At 41.0% G+C, this 15,564-nt stretch overlaps 1 protein-coding gene across 9 annotated transcripts in view; it reads right to left on the bottom strand.

The window, feature by feature from the left end:
* Window positions 1–15,564, bottom strand: part of TRRAP (transformation/transcription domain associated protein) — a 149,781-nt gene that overhangs the window by 43,997 nt on the left and 90,220 nt on the right. For all 9 annotated transcript variants that reach the window (XM_034784980.1, XM_034784982.1, XM_034784979.1 and 6 more), the window contains one exon: window positions 10,098–10,289. In XM_034784980.1, coding sequence (XP_034640871.1) covers window positions 10,098–10,289 — 192 coding nt within the window. The remainder of the gene's footprint in view (window positions 1–10,097; window positions 10,290–15,564) is intronic.

Below are 15,564 nucleotides of genomic sequence, written 5' to 3' on the forward strand. Positions count from 1 at the left end.
TAAAGATTATTTAAAAATACTAACTTTAACTGATGTCACATATGGAACCTTTTAAATATTTTATTTCGCAACATTAATCCTTTCATGCTGGAGGGTCTAGGCACATCCATTGCCAGCCCTGAAAAAAGCTAAATAAATTCTCAACTCTTGGTAGCAAGGAGTTAATTCAATCAAGCCATTCTCCAGATGTAACATCTCAAAGAAATTAAGTGTTCTGCTATTATTTATCAAAACTCTACTCTGACACTCACATTTTAAGATGTAGAAACCTTATGTATTCATTCACTACTCATCTGATGCAGTATAAATGATTAAGAAATTTCAGGGAAACAGGCTACTGTGTAGGACATGTCCACACAAGCATAATGATTTTGGTTATGTATTATAGATCTTTCAGATTTAAGGTTTTGCTATTTATGGCTCATATAGAGTACGAAGAAGAAGGAAAAGAGACCTATCTTAACTCTTGCAAAAGCCACAGAGGGTAAGGGAAACTTCATAAAAAACGACCGTCCATTAAAAACGCTGAAGAGAGGGCTTTATACATTAATATATTGCTTGTGTAAGGTGTCAGATTCTTATCATAAAAACAAAGTCCAATTTATGTGTAAAACAGGTGCACCACAGGTAGCGACCCTGCAAGTTTCCTGGCATTGTCCTGGCAACGTCTTACCCTCTTTGGGATGCACCATGTCTATATGTGAAGGTAGCTCCCAAGTAGGGTGACCAGACAGCAAATGTGAAAAATCGGGACAGGGGGTGGGGAGTAATAGAAGCCTATATAAGAAAAAGACCCAAAAGAGGGACTGTCCCTATAAAATTGGGACATCTGGTCACCCTACTCCCAAGCCCAATCAATTTAGGATTTTCTACTAAAATTGCCAACCAAGGTAACGGTGGGTTTTAATGACATGAGGATTTGTCCATTAAGAAATGAACAGTTGGTGCTATCTTTCCAACACTATTGCACAGGGCTGTGGTTGAAACAGTAGTCTAGATGTGAAAAGTTAAACTTTCTAAATAGTAACACGAGCCAATTTTTAGTAACTAGTAGACTCTGTACAACACAAAATTAAGGGCACAAGGTAAAATTCTCAGAAGCATCAGGAGCCTACATCAAATTTTACTAAGTGACTTTGGCTTTTAAGATCCGAAATTCTTAATGAGACAGAGACCTACGGGCCTAAGTCACTTAGGCACTTTTGAATTTTTACCCACAGACAATAATTATCTATAGTTCATACACTCACTTTTGAGGCAGCTTAGAACTTGAGATATTAAATGGGAAAGTGAGAACTACAAGAAAACCCAAATCAAATCTTCACAGGTCTGCCCTAAATTAACTCCCTTCCTAAGACTATCCTTTTCAATAATGGCAAACCCAAAAGTTCTGACAGCCTCTTCCGAGTCCCACTTCTTAAAACTTCCCAGAATCTTAGCTTCCCAGGTTTACCTGTGACCCGAAGGCATTCAAATCTTTTACGCTTTAGGGTTTGGAAGAGTGCCATGTACTCAAGAGTGTGATTAAGCTGGAAAACACAATTTTGTTGCTCATGCTGGCTGGTATAGATGGGGCATAAATATTTTCAATGGCAGTTGAAAGGAATTCAATTTTTAACAACATAAAGTGAAAGAAAGAGTTCTATTGGTATCAGAATATTTAAGTTCTGTCCTTTGCAGCTTTTTTCCTTTTTCCTTAAAAAGGTAATTATTTGGAATGTGGCAAGTTCAATGTCATTATTTCTCTTTGTGGTTTTTCCATAAGGGTCAGAAAAACAGATCAATAACTCAAAAAACCATTTTGACAGCTAAAAAGTTTTCGTCCCCCCCCCCCCCCAAAAAAAATATCTGTTGAAGTTCTAAAATGTTTATACAGGCAGCTAAAACCATCTGAAAAACATATCAGGTTTTAATATTTTATACTGCAAGATGTGAGGTGGGAATCCTTTTTGGCGGTAGTGCAGCATCTATGCAAATTATGGGAGAGTCAGCCACCACACCCAGTAGCCTTCTGTCTAACTAGAAGCTTAGCTCTTTAACCTTCAAGATGTGCCATTCCTTACAGAGTTAGATATAATATCACCAGCACCTGTCATTCCTCTCTCTTTCCCCCTCCTCAGGCTATTATGACTCATACTTGCTGTGTCATGTTGAACTTAAATTGCCCACTCTTCAGGAGAGAGACTTTTTAAATTTGCGCAAAATGCCTCAAAGACATTTCTGAGTGCTTAAGAGAAATGTTCTCAAAAGGTTTTCACAACCCTTTCAGGATATGACAAGGAAGAAACTCTTTCCCCTAATTTTTCATGTGGATCTTATTTTTGAGTAAGGCGTATGCCAAGGAGAAAGATTAAAAATACTGGTTTTGAACAATGCCTGTAGTTCTTCATAATCTGAAATACCAATAAAACTAGGTTTACATAAGGAAACAAAAAACAAAACAAAAAAGCTCCACACACCCCATCACACACACCCCAGAAACTCTAGCCCTAAATGCTGTCAAACCCTGCAGCAGGTTCTGGAGAAGGTAATTAAAGATGACAAGAAAAAGGACTTAAACGAATTTTAAACACTGAGCCTTTAAATAAACACCCAAGCCTGAGGTCCTGTTTAAGTAGGGAGGGGAAAAACTACAGCTTTTTACTTCTATTATTCCAAAGAGAGTACTCTTTGCAGAAATGCAGATAATAGCATGCATGCTTCTGAAGTCAAAATAACTTCTGTTAAAAACGATTCAAGAGTTGGCAGTGAGTTCAGGTCTAATCTAGAAATAAGAAATAGAAGAGATAAAAGATAGTATGTAGCAAAACAGCACAGAAATGACAGTTTGGCTGAGTCTCTGTGTGCTATATGCTTGGTTTTCCAGTTGAAACAGCACTTGTTTCTGTAAAGAAGTCAAGGATTGGCACGCATACATGAAATAGCATGCGCATAATTTCTTAAGACTATGTACAGCGTACTGCAGTTCCACGAAAAAGTAGGAAAGTCTTATGCTATAAACATTTCCTTCCTACTTTTAAATGACATCTTGACATTTGCCAGAAGAGTTATGTCAGTTGATGTAGGTGGTATTGAATTAGTTGTTTATTTTCCTGCTAGAGGTTCCTGCAGTCTGGAATTAATGAACTGCTCCTCACGTCTCTCTCTGCACAAGTGAGTGGAAATGCTCCACTGCTGAAATTTTAGGTCCAGAAACACCCCATTTCAAGGGCAGCCTGCCTCCAGCTCCATCCTTCCTTTTATCCAGCAGGGTGTAGCTGACTTTTTTTCTGCAGTAAAGGCAGCTTACTCCCACGACACGGAATATTGTGATCCCCAGTCTGAGGTGGGATTGTTCTACTTTTCATGCTGCTGGCATTATCCACTGTATACTGTATCTGGGGAACAACTGAGATCACCTTTGTGAAGGATACAAGCACGCACCTTAGTCTCCAGAATACATGATGGGATGGCACCTACATGAACTTCCCCCCTTACATCAGCACAAGGGATAATTTGATGTAGCCACTGTCAGCGCATCTACGCTACACACCTAGAGTTGTTGCATTCTAGCGATTGTAGTGTAGACCAGTGGTCTCCAAACTTTTTTATCGCGCACCCCTATCAGTAAAAAATTTTGATCACACACCCCCTGCCGCGGCGACTCTACCCCCAAGGATCCTCTGGCGCACCCCACTTTGGAGGCCACTGATGTAAACATACACTCAAATACAGAGGTCTTCCATCTGCCCTTCCTTCGCCTCCTCTGCAGCACTAGGGGAAATTCTCTGAAAGATTCCATCTTTGAACGGGGTGTCCCCATTCATCCAGGCACATCACAGAGCTAGTAAACTAGGATGTGAGCTGGTGCCTCCTGCTCCCTTTCATGCAGTTCACCAAAGAGGAGTTTCAGGTAGGAAGCATGAAGTAAGTAGGCAGCACTATTCTTGTTGATCACCTTGTGCATCTAGTGGATCTGAATCAGCCATAGTGGTGAGAAGAAAACTACTTCTTCTGTAGGTGGAATGTGTATTTGGCAATTATTTTCCTACATAGTCTTCTCCAAAAAGTCTGGTGGAAAGAGTCCTTCCTCAGTGTTCTGATCCTGATTTTCATGGTCAGATTCTGCAGGAGAGGAGGGGAAGAGGAAGGAGGGCTGCAATGGAGTGAAAAGGCACCTAGTCTCCTAACTGTATGATATGTCTGGGTGGACAGGGAGTTGCTGTACAAAAGGGAATCTTCAGGAGATATACAAAGTGGCATGAAAAAACAGCCTCCGAGGCAAGTCTTGCTTTTGGTTTCTGCACAGAGGGGAGTCCCTAGTGCTGGTTAAAGTGTTACAATTTAGAACTAAAATAAAATGTTGTATTTAAAGTCTTTTCCTTTTTCATTTCAACAGACTACACATGCTCAAGCTTTAGGTCCCAGAGTCTGCAGTAGTTTTCAGCTAAGCACTGCTACCCTTTGGAAAAGAGTCTTTCACTAATGCCAGAGTTTTAGACAACAAGTTCTTCTTTGACACCAAGCCTTGAGCCAAGGGGATGACTACACTGCAATAAAAGTTGTGGCACAGCTGTGGCTGGCCTGGGTCAGCTGACTCGGGCTTGCAGGGCTCAGGCTGCAAGGCTATAAAACTGCAGAGTAGACATCTGGGCTCAAGCTGGAGCCCAGGCTCTGGCACCCCTTAAGAGGAGAGGGTCCCAGAGCCTGGGCTCCAGCCCAAGTCCAGACATCTAAACTGCAATTTCCAAGCACAGTGAGCCAAAGTCACCTGAGAAGGGCCAGCTGTGGGTATTTTACTGATGTGTAGACATAACTTTAGTGTTCAGAACTCTACTCTGACGATAGCAATGCCAGCATTCCTGAACACACATTTTTCTTTTAATGGCACTGACTTCAAACAGTTGGCTCGGCTGAATAAGTCTAGCTAAGACTAAAAGTAACCTATAGATTTTAGGCTTCTGAAATCTGTACTTAATTTACAATGTGTTGAACTGAAAAGAAAACCATTTTACAGATTCATTCTACATTTCCACAGGTGTTATCATAAAGCAACAGCATAACAGCCTCACAATGGGCCTGATTCCAAAGGCCACTGAAATGAATGGGAGCCCTTCCGGTGACTTATAAGCTGGTCCAAAGTCCCTTAAAAAGAAAAGGTTGAGCCACAAGGCCAACTTTCTCAAAGCTTAGTTTACCTGCAGTGGTAACACTCAAACCTTTATAAAGGAATTCCAACCAAAATATGAATGTTGCAATTTTAATGTAAAAATATCACAAAATAACCTTTCAGTTATGAGTATTGCGTAACAAAAGAACTCTTTCTTGCTATAAAGTATCAGAGGGGTAGCCGTGTTTGTTGCTTTTTACAGATCCAGACTAAGAGTCCTGTGGCACCTTAAAAACTACAGTTAGTCTTTAAGGTGCCACAGGATTCTTTGTTGCTTCTTGCTATAAAATTACTTGAGAATCTTCCCCTGGCCCTCCCTGACCTCCCAGAAATATCAACTATGTTTCATCAAAACCTTTTTTTTTTTTTTATGATTACTAAAATCCTGAAACTTGTTACTGGAAAAATCATTTTGTAATGAAGGGATTTTAAGCAGTCATGGGATAAGAGGGAAGGTCCCCTCATGGATCAGAAACAAAGGGTAAGAATAAATGGTCAGTTTTCAGTTGGCATCATAGGCAGAGTCCCTAGTGATTGCATAATGATCTGCAAAGGTGTGGACTGACACCCACGTCACTGCTCTGCAGATCTCTGAAATGGGGACATCCTTGAGGAAGGAGACAAATGAGATTGATCTCATGGAATGTGTATGGATCGAGTCCGGAGGGCTCATGTTATGAATTTGGTAACACTGTCTGATGCAATTTGAGACCCATTTGGATAGTCTTTGGGCTGATATCGCTGAGCCCTTAGATCTTTCCACCATAGAGAGAAACAGTCTAGGGGACTTCCTGAAGGCCTTTGTCCTATTGAGGTAGAATGCAAGAGCTCTCCTAACACCTAGGGCAGTGGTTCTCAACTTGTGGCCCGTAGGCTGCTTGCAGCCGAATCAGCACATAGTTACAGCCCTGAGGGCCATACAGGTAGTATATATAGTGTGTGGATGCCCACATAACACAGAGAGCTGCATATGTGGCTCACAGTGGTAAACAGGTTGAGAACCATTGGTCTAGGGTATGCAGTACATCCTCCCTATTGTCTCGGGGAGGCTTTGGGTAGAAGACGTGAAAGTGAATTAGACTGAATTCATGTGAAACAAGCAGGTCACTTTAGGGCTGAACCTTGGATGCAGCCTAAGTGTAACCTTGTCAGGGAAGAACACTGGGTATGCGGGATGAGCTATGAGAGCTGCTATTACCTTGATTAGAAGAATAGGGGAAATTGTAACCAGAAAGATAATTTTTATCGATAGATATGCTAGTGAACAGGTGGCCATAGGTTCGAAGGGAGGCCTAGTCATCCCTTTCAACACTAGGTTTAGATCCCATGGCAGGGTAGGAAGTCACGGTTAAGGGTTTGTTATTCCCTTAAGGAACCTTTTAGTGGCCGGGTGCAGAAGTACTGAGTATCCCTCTACAGGTTTATGAAATGATGTAATAGCTGCTAGGTGGACCCTGAGAGAGCTAGGGGATAAAAATTGAGGTTAAGGGTCAGGGCATATTCCAGAATCTGAGGAAGAGTTGCTGACACTGGAGAGATTTATTGGGACGTGCACCAAATCTGGAACCTGGATCATTTCTGCAGGTAAATAGACCCTTTGTCCTGAGAGAGAAGGTGCAGAGTGGCTGGAAGGGAGATTGGTGGGTACATCACGCGCTGCCTCAGGGGAACATATCTGTGGACGGTGCTCTCCACTGTGCAAACAAGTTGAGAAGTAATCACGGGTGCATCTCTCACTTGTGTTTGTGTGGGAAGGTGTGACTGGGATTGTCTGCTACCTCATTCTGAGTACCCGGGAGATAAGCGATGGATAAGGTGATGTTGTGAGAGATGCACCAGTTCCACAGTTTTATTGCCCCTGGTGGTTGATAAAATACATGCAGGCTATGTTGTCCATCGGGACCTTTGTATGTGATCCTCTTATCACCAGGAGGAAATTGACACAGGCATTCCTGACCACTCTCAACTCGAGGAGATTGATGTGCAGGGAGATCTCCATGGGCGACCGTTTAGATGAGCGCCCTATCCTATGAGGGATGCATCTATGGAAAGGAGTGATGAAGGTGGCGCCTGAAAGAAGGGGACCCCTTTTGCATGCATTGGCCGTGTTCTTCCACCAGTCCAGGGAGTTCTTGATCCTGATGGAGAGTGAAAGGGGTTTGTCCAGACTGTCCCTGTTTGGACTGTAAACTGAGCTGAACCATAGCTGTAAGCATCGCATGTGAAGTCTGCCATGTGGAATCGCAACCGTGCCAGCTACCATATGCTCCAGGAGCTGGAGGCAGATTCTGGCTGGCCCTTGTCTACCAGGGATAGAAACCTGTCCTGAGGTAGGAAGGCTTTGGCCTGTAGCGCAGCTATGAATTTTAGACGTTGCACTGGTGTGAGGTCGACTTCTGGGAACTGATCTGCACCTCTGTGAACTCGGCTCTGTGAACAAGCTTATAATGTTTTGGGTGGCTCGATGAGCCTACTGAAGCAACCAGGCTCTGAGGAGACAATTGTCCAGATAAGGGTAGATCATTATCCCTTAGATTGTAGATGGGCAGCCATCACTGAGAGAATTTTGAAAATACTCTCAGGGCCAATGAAAGTCCAAAAGGGAGGACCCTGTATTGGTAGTGCTCGTGCCCCAGAGTGAACCTGACAAAATGTCTGTGAGCCAGTAGTATTGAGATGTGAAAGTAGGCATTTTTAGGTCAAGGGCCGAAAACCAGTCTGCCTGTTCCAGTGATGGAATGATTGTCACTAGGGTGACCATCTTGAACTTCTGAGCTTTGATGAACTTGTTGAGAGTTCTGAGGTCAAGGATGGGTCTCCAACCACCCTTCCTTTTGGGTATTAGGAAGTAACAAGAGTAGAACCTCTTTCCTCGTAGATGTTGAGGTACTGGTTCTATGGCTCCTAACTGCAGCAATCTATCTCCTGCCACAGTAGACACATGAAAAGGGACCCTGAAGAGGGATGGAGAAGGGTGTTTTGGAGGGGATAGGTAGGTGAAATGGATGGAATATCCGGATCTGATGATCTTTAGGACCCATTTGTCTGATGTTATGTGCTCCCACGCACTGTGGAACACTGCCAAACAGTGGCCAAATGGGTGCATGGTCACAGGTAGTAATGGAGAGTGGTCTCGTGGCACCTCGATCTGCCCATCAAACGTGATGCTTAGCGGCAGGTGGTTGGGTCAATGGCTGGGAATCTGAAGGCTTTCGTTTCAAGAACTTACCCTTTTTCTTCTGGGGCTCATAGTTCTGTTGTGATGGGAACTGGGATGAACCAGGCCTCTCTTGTTATTGAGAGCTAAAGTGACTTTTACCCAAGTGCGTAAATTCCCAGTGACCTGAGAGCAGCCCTGGAATCCTTCAAGAAGTGGAGAGAGGCATTGGTCTTCTCAGCAAAGAGCTTCACCCCTTCAAAGGAGAGGTCCTCCACTGTAGTCTTCACCTCCTTCGGAAAACCTGAGAGGTTTTTCGCAACCAGTTGCCCTTCTTGAATGATGGCCTTGAAGGAATTCCGGGAGCTCTCCGTCAGTTTATCAATAAAATCTTGTAATTTATTGTAATTTGTGTAGTCATATTTCACCGTGAGCGCCTCGTAATTGGCGATTTGAAACTGTAAGGCATAGGTGCAGGACAATCTCGGTGCCGGGAATGCCGAGGATATCGAGCGAGACGGTGATCGCTTTCAGCTATCCCTGGGCTAGCTGAGGGAACCCCCACTCTCTTTTTTGACTTGCGAGAGAAGTCCCAGACCGTTTCTTCAAACCACTATTCTTCAAAGTCGAAGGCTGAGGGGAAGACTCACGCCCGCTGGACGAATGGGGTCGGGAAGTCACATCCATGAAGAGGATTTTCTGGCGGAGATTCCTTACTGGATCTGGATCTCAGTCACAGCTGCTGGCAGAGGAGACACTTTTGTTGGATATGGACATTGCTGAGGCAGTGAATGCACTGGGAGTGCTTGTCCACGACCAGAATCACCGCGCTGCAAGTGCGACATTTCTTGAAACCTGGAGAGCTGGGCATACCTTTGTCCAGGTATCTCTCCCCCACCCGAGGTTGACACAAGAACAAAAGTGTTTTCTTTCTTCATTTTGTTGTGTTTTTTGTTTTTTAAGACAGCCAAATATATGTCAAAAAAAGGCTACGGGTTTCTAAAAACTAAAGATTAACAAGTGAAAAGTAGAGTTAATGATCTGCTAATGGACAGCTAAGGGCTCCAACTCTAACCAGGGGTGGTTCAGAAGGAACAGAGGATGCCCTGGCTAGCCTCCTTGTGGCAAAGCACAAGGAGAGACAATGTGTGTGTGGGCCTAACAGACACTACTACCAAAGTTCTCCAATCAGCAGCGCAGGAACGCAAACACCTACAGCAAAGCACACATGGGGACACTACTCGAAGAAGGAACAGTTTCCATAAGAAGAAAGACTAAAAAGCCTTGGACCAATCAGCTTGGAAAAGAGGTTACAAAGGAGGGGGAGGGGAAGAGATATAATTCAGGTCTATAAAATCATGAACGGTGTGGAGAAAGTGAACTAAGAATGTATTTACTCCTTCACATAACACAAGAACCAGGGTCACCCAATGATAAAACAAACAAAAGTACTTCTTCACAGAATGCAGTCAACCAATGGAACTTGTTGCCAGGGAGATGATGTGATGGCAAAAACCTCACTGAGGTTCAAAAAAATATAAGATATGTTCATGGAGAACAGGTCCATCAATGGATATTAGCCAATATGGTCAGCGATGCAACCCCTGGCTCCTCATGTCCCTGGCCTCTGACTGCCAGAAGCTGGGAGTGGAGGACAGGGGATGGATCACTCAATGATTACATGTTCTATTCATTCCCTTTGAAGCACCTGGCATTGGCCACTGTCAGAAGACAGGATACTGGACTAGATGAACCATTGGTCTGACCCAGTACGGCTGTTCTTGATCTCACCTGCAGAAGGGGAGTGTGAACATGTGACACTACATGAGGAAGCCTTCGCCATTCACGAATGGCTAAACTGCTGGCCATTTCTACCAAGCGCTCAATGAAGTTAAGCTGCTGTTCTTCAGGATGGCAGATTGCTAGATATCCTCTGTACATGTTGACTTTCCATGCCATCTCTTTTGGACAACTCAGCTCCACCTAATGGTAAAACAGAAAATTAGCTACGAAACACCACAAGAAAATCTGAAAGCAAAAAGAAACCTTAAATGGACATACAACTTGATTTTTAAACTTGATTTTTTTTTAAATGGACTAATTTCTAGAAATTCCAGTTTCTGAAAGAGAATGCTTTAAATAGTATTTCAGTAACATCAGCATAAAAGAGTATCAATAAAATGAAACCAGTAAGTCTATCAGCAGAGAAGTAATTATTCTTTCACATCCAGCTATTTATGAATACAATAGTATTTCCTGAAACTAAAATCTCTAATCTGTGGGATTTTCTGTTCGCCTGTTGATATTCATGTCTTCTCAGCAACATAAATTAACTTTACATGTGAACATATTGCACAAATACTAGACTGCCTAGCTGTCCTGTACATCATTAAGTTTTTAGGAGAATAAGTAAATGACAATTTTTTTAAAAACGATCTAGCACTAATTATATGTTTATGTCAAAACAGTATCTGCATACAGGGACTCTGTCAAAAAGTGACTGTTACTTAAAATGATCGAGGAATAAATTTTAAGCTATTTTCAGAGACTTCTTGAAACACAGGAGTGGCAAAAATATGACAACTAGAAGAATCAAAGCACAATTTATCCATAGTATGTAAATGTTTTGCAACAAATTTACTGAAAGGTTGATTATTGCATACATTTGAGAAGATCTGACTAAATAAAGAGTGTACATTTAAATTAGCTCACAAATATTTGCAAACACTCATTAGCATTCAGAGCAGAGAGTAAAGGCCTGATTCTGTATACCTTGAGCACTCAATTCTCCCAGTGCAGCCCCCCATTGTATTCATGTGCTGCATAGGAATTCCAGCTACGTTGGCTTTGTTCTATTTTCATTAGCTTAAAAATATCAAAGGAATCACTTTCATTTGTTAAAGTAATGTATCAATTACTTTAAATCTTGCTTCAGTTTATCCGCAACTAGCTTTTAAGCCTGAGCTTGTAAAGAGAAACCGTCAGGTAGCAACCCTACACTTATAGAATGAAAATCATCTTTTTTTTTATTACATGATACACTGGATCATTAAACACAATGGCAATGTGAGCAAATGGAAATGAGTCTTGGGTCCTATATCAAGGGCCACTTGTTATTTTAATACCTCAACTTTAATAGGTAGATTATTAAAACGGTTTCACAAAGATTTAGGAAAACTGATATATAGCTGCCATCTTTTCTGATCGCTCCCTATGGATCAAGAGTTAAATTGCATAAACTAATACATTTAATATAAGCTGTTCAAAGTCAGATTCAGTAACATCAGCATAAAAGAGTATCAATAAAATGAAACCAGTAAGTCTATCAGCAGAGAAGTAATTATTCTTTCACATCCAGCTATTTATGAATACATGTTTCCTGACACCATTACATGGATCTGTCTAAAGCCACAGAAGCTCAATTTATAGCTTCAGTATGTTCTCTTTAGTCCATTAGTAAATGCCCCATTACTGAAAATATCTCATTCACACAACTCCAGCTAAAACATATCTGCAGTTGCTGGTGGTTGTCACTTCTACTTAAACTGAAAGCCATCAGAAGTAGAACCTGTCAGACATGATCAATTCACTCAGCTACAACTCAAGGCTTACAATCTACTGTACAACATTTTCTTTACTTTTACAGCTGTAGAAAGCTTACCACAAAAATGTTCTTAAAAAGTTCTGTGTAATTATTCAAGAACTTACGCATACTTGAATAGGACAGAATGCATTATTGATTTAAAAATTGAAACAAAAAAACTAATATAAATTAAAATTATATATTGAAAACCCATAATTTGCTCTTTTTGGACAGATAACTGTTTAATCACTAAGTGACAAAACTGCTAGTTAAACCAAATATTCAATTCTAGTCATCAGTAGTGTTATCAGAAATTTCAATTTCTAACAATGATACAGCCTGACCAGCTCAATTTTGGGTCCTATCAAAGGACAAACACAGTACTTCATTCATAAAGTAATCTTTACAATTTTCACGCTTAGCCCCTGAAGTAATACATACTTATTGCATCTCCCTCTTCTATGTCTGAGTGAGGAAAAAGAATTATAGAAGAATTAACAGATGTTCTACACTAAAAAAAACCCTTGAGAAACTGTATTTTTTCCCAAAAATTGATGTAGAATTCAGATACATTTTGTATATATTAAGAAACATATAATGCAGTGTATTTATCGTGCAAGAATAAACAAACAATCACCATGAAGGAGGGTTTTGGGATACAGGAAATTGCTCCTGCAAGTTACTGAAGTCAACTGGAGTTAAGGATATTCAGCAACTTGAAGAAACAGGCTCATTTTTTGCAACTATTTGGACATTTAGAGAAATAAAGTCACTAGGTGCATGAACTATTTGCAGATAGTAAATAGTTTCTGGTTAGTGTGTGCTGGTTTCAGAAACTGAACAGATTTTTCAAAATTAGTATTTATTCAAGTATTGCTGTAGTGGTGTTAGTCCCAAGATAACAGAGACAAGGCAAGTGAGGTAATATCTTTTATTGAACTAACTTCTGTTGGTGAGAGAGACAAGCTTTCGAGCTTACACACAGGTCTCGTCCAAGCTTGAAAGCCTGTCTCTCTCACTATCAGAAGTTAGTTCAATAAAAGATATTACATAAATAGAGACAAGCTAGGTGAGGTAAGTGAGGGACTAATTGCTTTTCTAAATCCATATATGGGATAAGAAGGTGCTGTGCAAGCTTCTATGGGGCTCTCCCAACGCCACTGAATCTTGAAATGTAATAAGGTTTGCTATTCCTGTCCTATCTTTTATGCAAAGAGAAACAATCAAGTCACATTATATTGTGACTGTGTGATGCAGACCAGCAAACTCCTTTCAATTCATGACTTAATGCACTAGCCTCTCACCCTGATGATGTCGGTTCAATATCTGTCCCACACCAACAAAGTCCTAAGCGAAACAAATCTGCTTGGCATTAAAGAATTGTCTTTTTCTCAAAATGAAAAAGGCTTTCAACTTACTTTTATAAAATATATGAACAGTATTTCAAATTCAAAGTAAAAAGGATTCAATAATTATTACAGAAATGCATTTGTGCAAATATACCAGAAAAATGTACTTGTAGCCACATCAATTCTGTAATTCTTTCCAGGCGGTCTAAGTCTGTATATGCTGAAGTTTTTAAGTAACCTTACAAGGAACTACACCCATCTGTTGCATAACACAGATGGACTCTTAATAAAGGTGACATTTAGCATATACTAGGAGCCTTAGGGATGTAGCTTTAAAACCAGAGGTTGCCTAATAAGGGTGATTTCTTGTACATGCTTCAATGTACTTCACTTTTTATATTAGGACACAAAGAGTATTTAAAAATTCCTCAAAGTTTTCTCTCAAGTGAAAGTATCTACCTACTTTTGCACTATTTCTTCACAGAGGAGCAACTTTAAAAAAAAATAATGTCTAGCAGCCATTTAGCTGTATAAAAATCGGTCAAAATCTATATTGCCAACTTCTGAATGCCTTGAAAAAACAACACTTCTTTAAATATGTTTGCTATATACAACATGCCTCCTGCCTTTTGACTGCTCTACAACAGTCAAAACTTTACAAAATATTCATTAATCAAGCATATGGATCGCAAAGACCACAATCTCTTGAGTGGAACCTAGAAAAGGACTAGAGGAAGGTTAAGTGGTCTTCAAGTGCATGTTGTTCAGCAAAATGGATTATAACCAGAACACAATGAACTCTAATGAATCAGGAAGGTCAATAGCAGGCAGCTGCAAACCAAACATTTTACAAATTACTAAGTGAAAAATAAGACTACTGCACTCTCCTTACATACCTGGTTCCTTGTCTCCAAACAAAGAAACAGTATCTGTGCCACTTAATGAATTTAGAATATCTGAGGGGAGGAGGTAGTATATATGTACTGTAGGCTTCTAAAGGTCACATGTTTAAAATAAGCCTCACATTAAACTACAAGAGCTGATTCAAAACCTGTTATCTCCAATGCATTAAACACATTTTGAACCTACAGTCTGAAGACTTGTTTGATTTAAAAATCTTGGCACATCAGACATTTTGAAGCTTATCTGCAGTGACATCTGAAAGGTATAAGATGAGCTCATTACAGTAGCTCATACCAGTAATACTAACTCGACGAAGTCATACCATGCTTTCTACCCCAGGTTACTATTACCAGAAGTTTGTCGATTGGTGATAATTACTTCCAGGACAAAAATTACAAGTCTCAGGATAGGGATGATTTAAATAATCTGAAAAAAATTGTTGAGGCATTCTGCTTCTTTCCCCACCCAACTATTACGCCCTTCCCACCTCAACTTCCTGCCTCGTCTCCTTGCTCAGCCAGTCCAGTTCACCCTTCCAAGCTCCTCATCCATTCTTTCTTTCCTCTCACCTCCCACTGGCTCCCCAGACCTCTCCTCAAAACTCAGTCTCTCCCCTGGCCCCTAGCTCCTTGTCTGAGTCTCTTTGCTCAGACAGTCCAAGTTCTCCCCCAATATCCTAGCTCCTTGTCAGATCAGTTGCCGATACACCCATTCCCCACCACACTGGTTCGTAGTCACAGTCTTCTTGTCCAGCCAGTCCCAGGTCTTCCCCCTATCCCCACAGCTCCTCATTCAAATCTCATTATCCTCCCCAGCCAACTGGCTCCCACTCTCCCCCTGTGACATTTCCCCATCTTCCTCATCTACCCATGACTCAGAGTCCTGTCCTCCGTGCCCATCCAGTCCCAGTCTTACCAGACTCCTTGTGCTAATATATACTTCTTTGACACCCCCCTCCACCCCCGGTCTGGCTTTTGTCCCCTCTGCATTTGAATCAGATGGCTTTCTCCTTCATGCTGTCTGGGTGCCAGCAGGGGGTTCACTGAGAGCACAGGATAGGCTCCCTGCTCTCAGTTACAGTGCCCAACCCCACTCCAGCCCAGAGTAGATGGGAGCAGCAATACTCAGACCTCACTGGTTCAGGAGCCAAATTAGTGATCAGCATTACCCAAAAAAGCCTTATATAAAAATAAATACATACATACATAATACTTAGTCATTTTGCTGTGAGATTTTTATTTTATTTTGTATTTAATTTAATTTTTTAATATATATAAAATAAAATTCTCACAGCAAAATGACTGGCCAATTATTATTATTTTATCAACTGCAATTAGTTAACAATATAGTAAACCCTTCCTGATTGGTTAATAATTAAATCACATACTCTTAATATGTGCTGCAAAGAGCTGCAGGAAACACA

The sequence above is a fragment of the Trachemys scripta genome, chromosome 10 (genome assembly GCF_013100865.1).
Source record: "Trachemys scripta elegans isolate TJP31775 chromosome 10, CAS_Tse_1.0, whole genome shotgun sequence".
In the NCBI taxonomy this organism is placed as follows: domain Eukaryota; kingdom Metazoa; phylum Chordata; order Testudines; family Emydidae; genus Trachemys; species Trachemys scripta.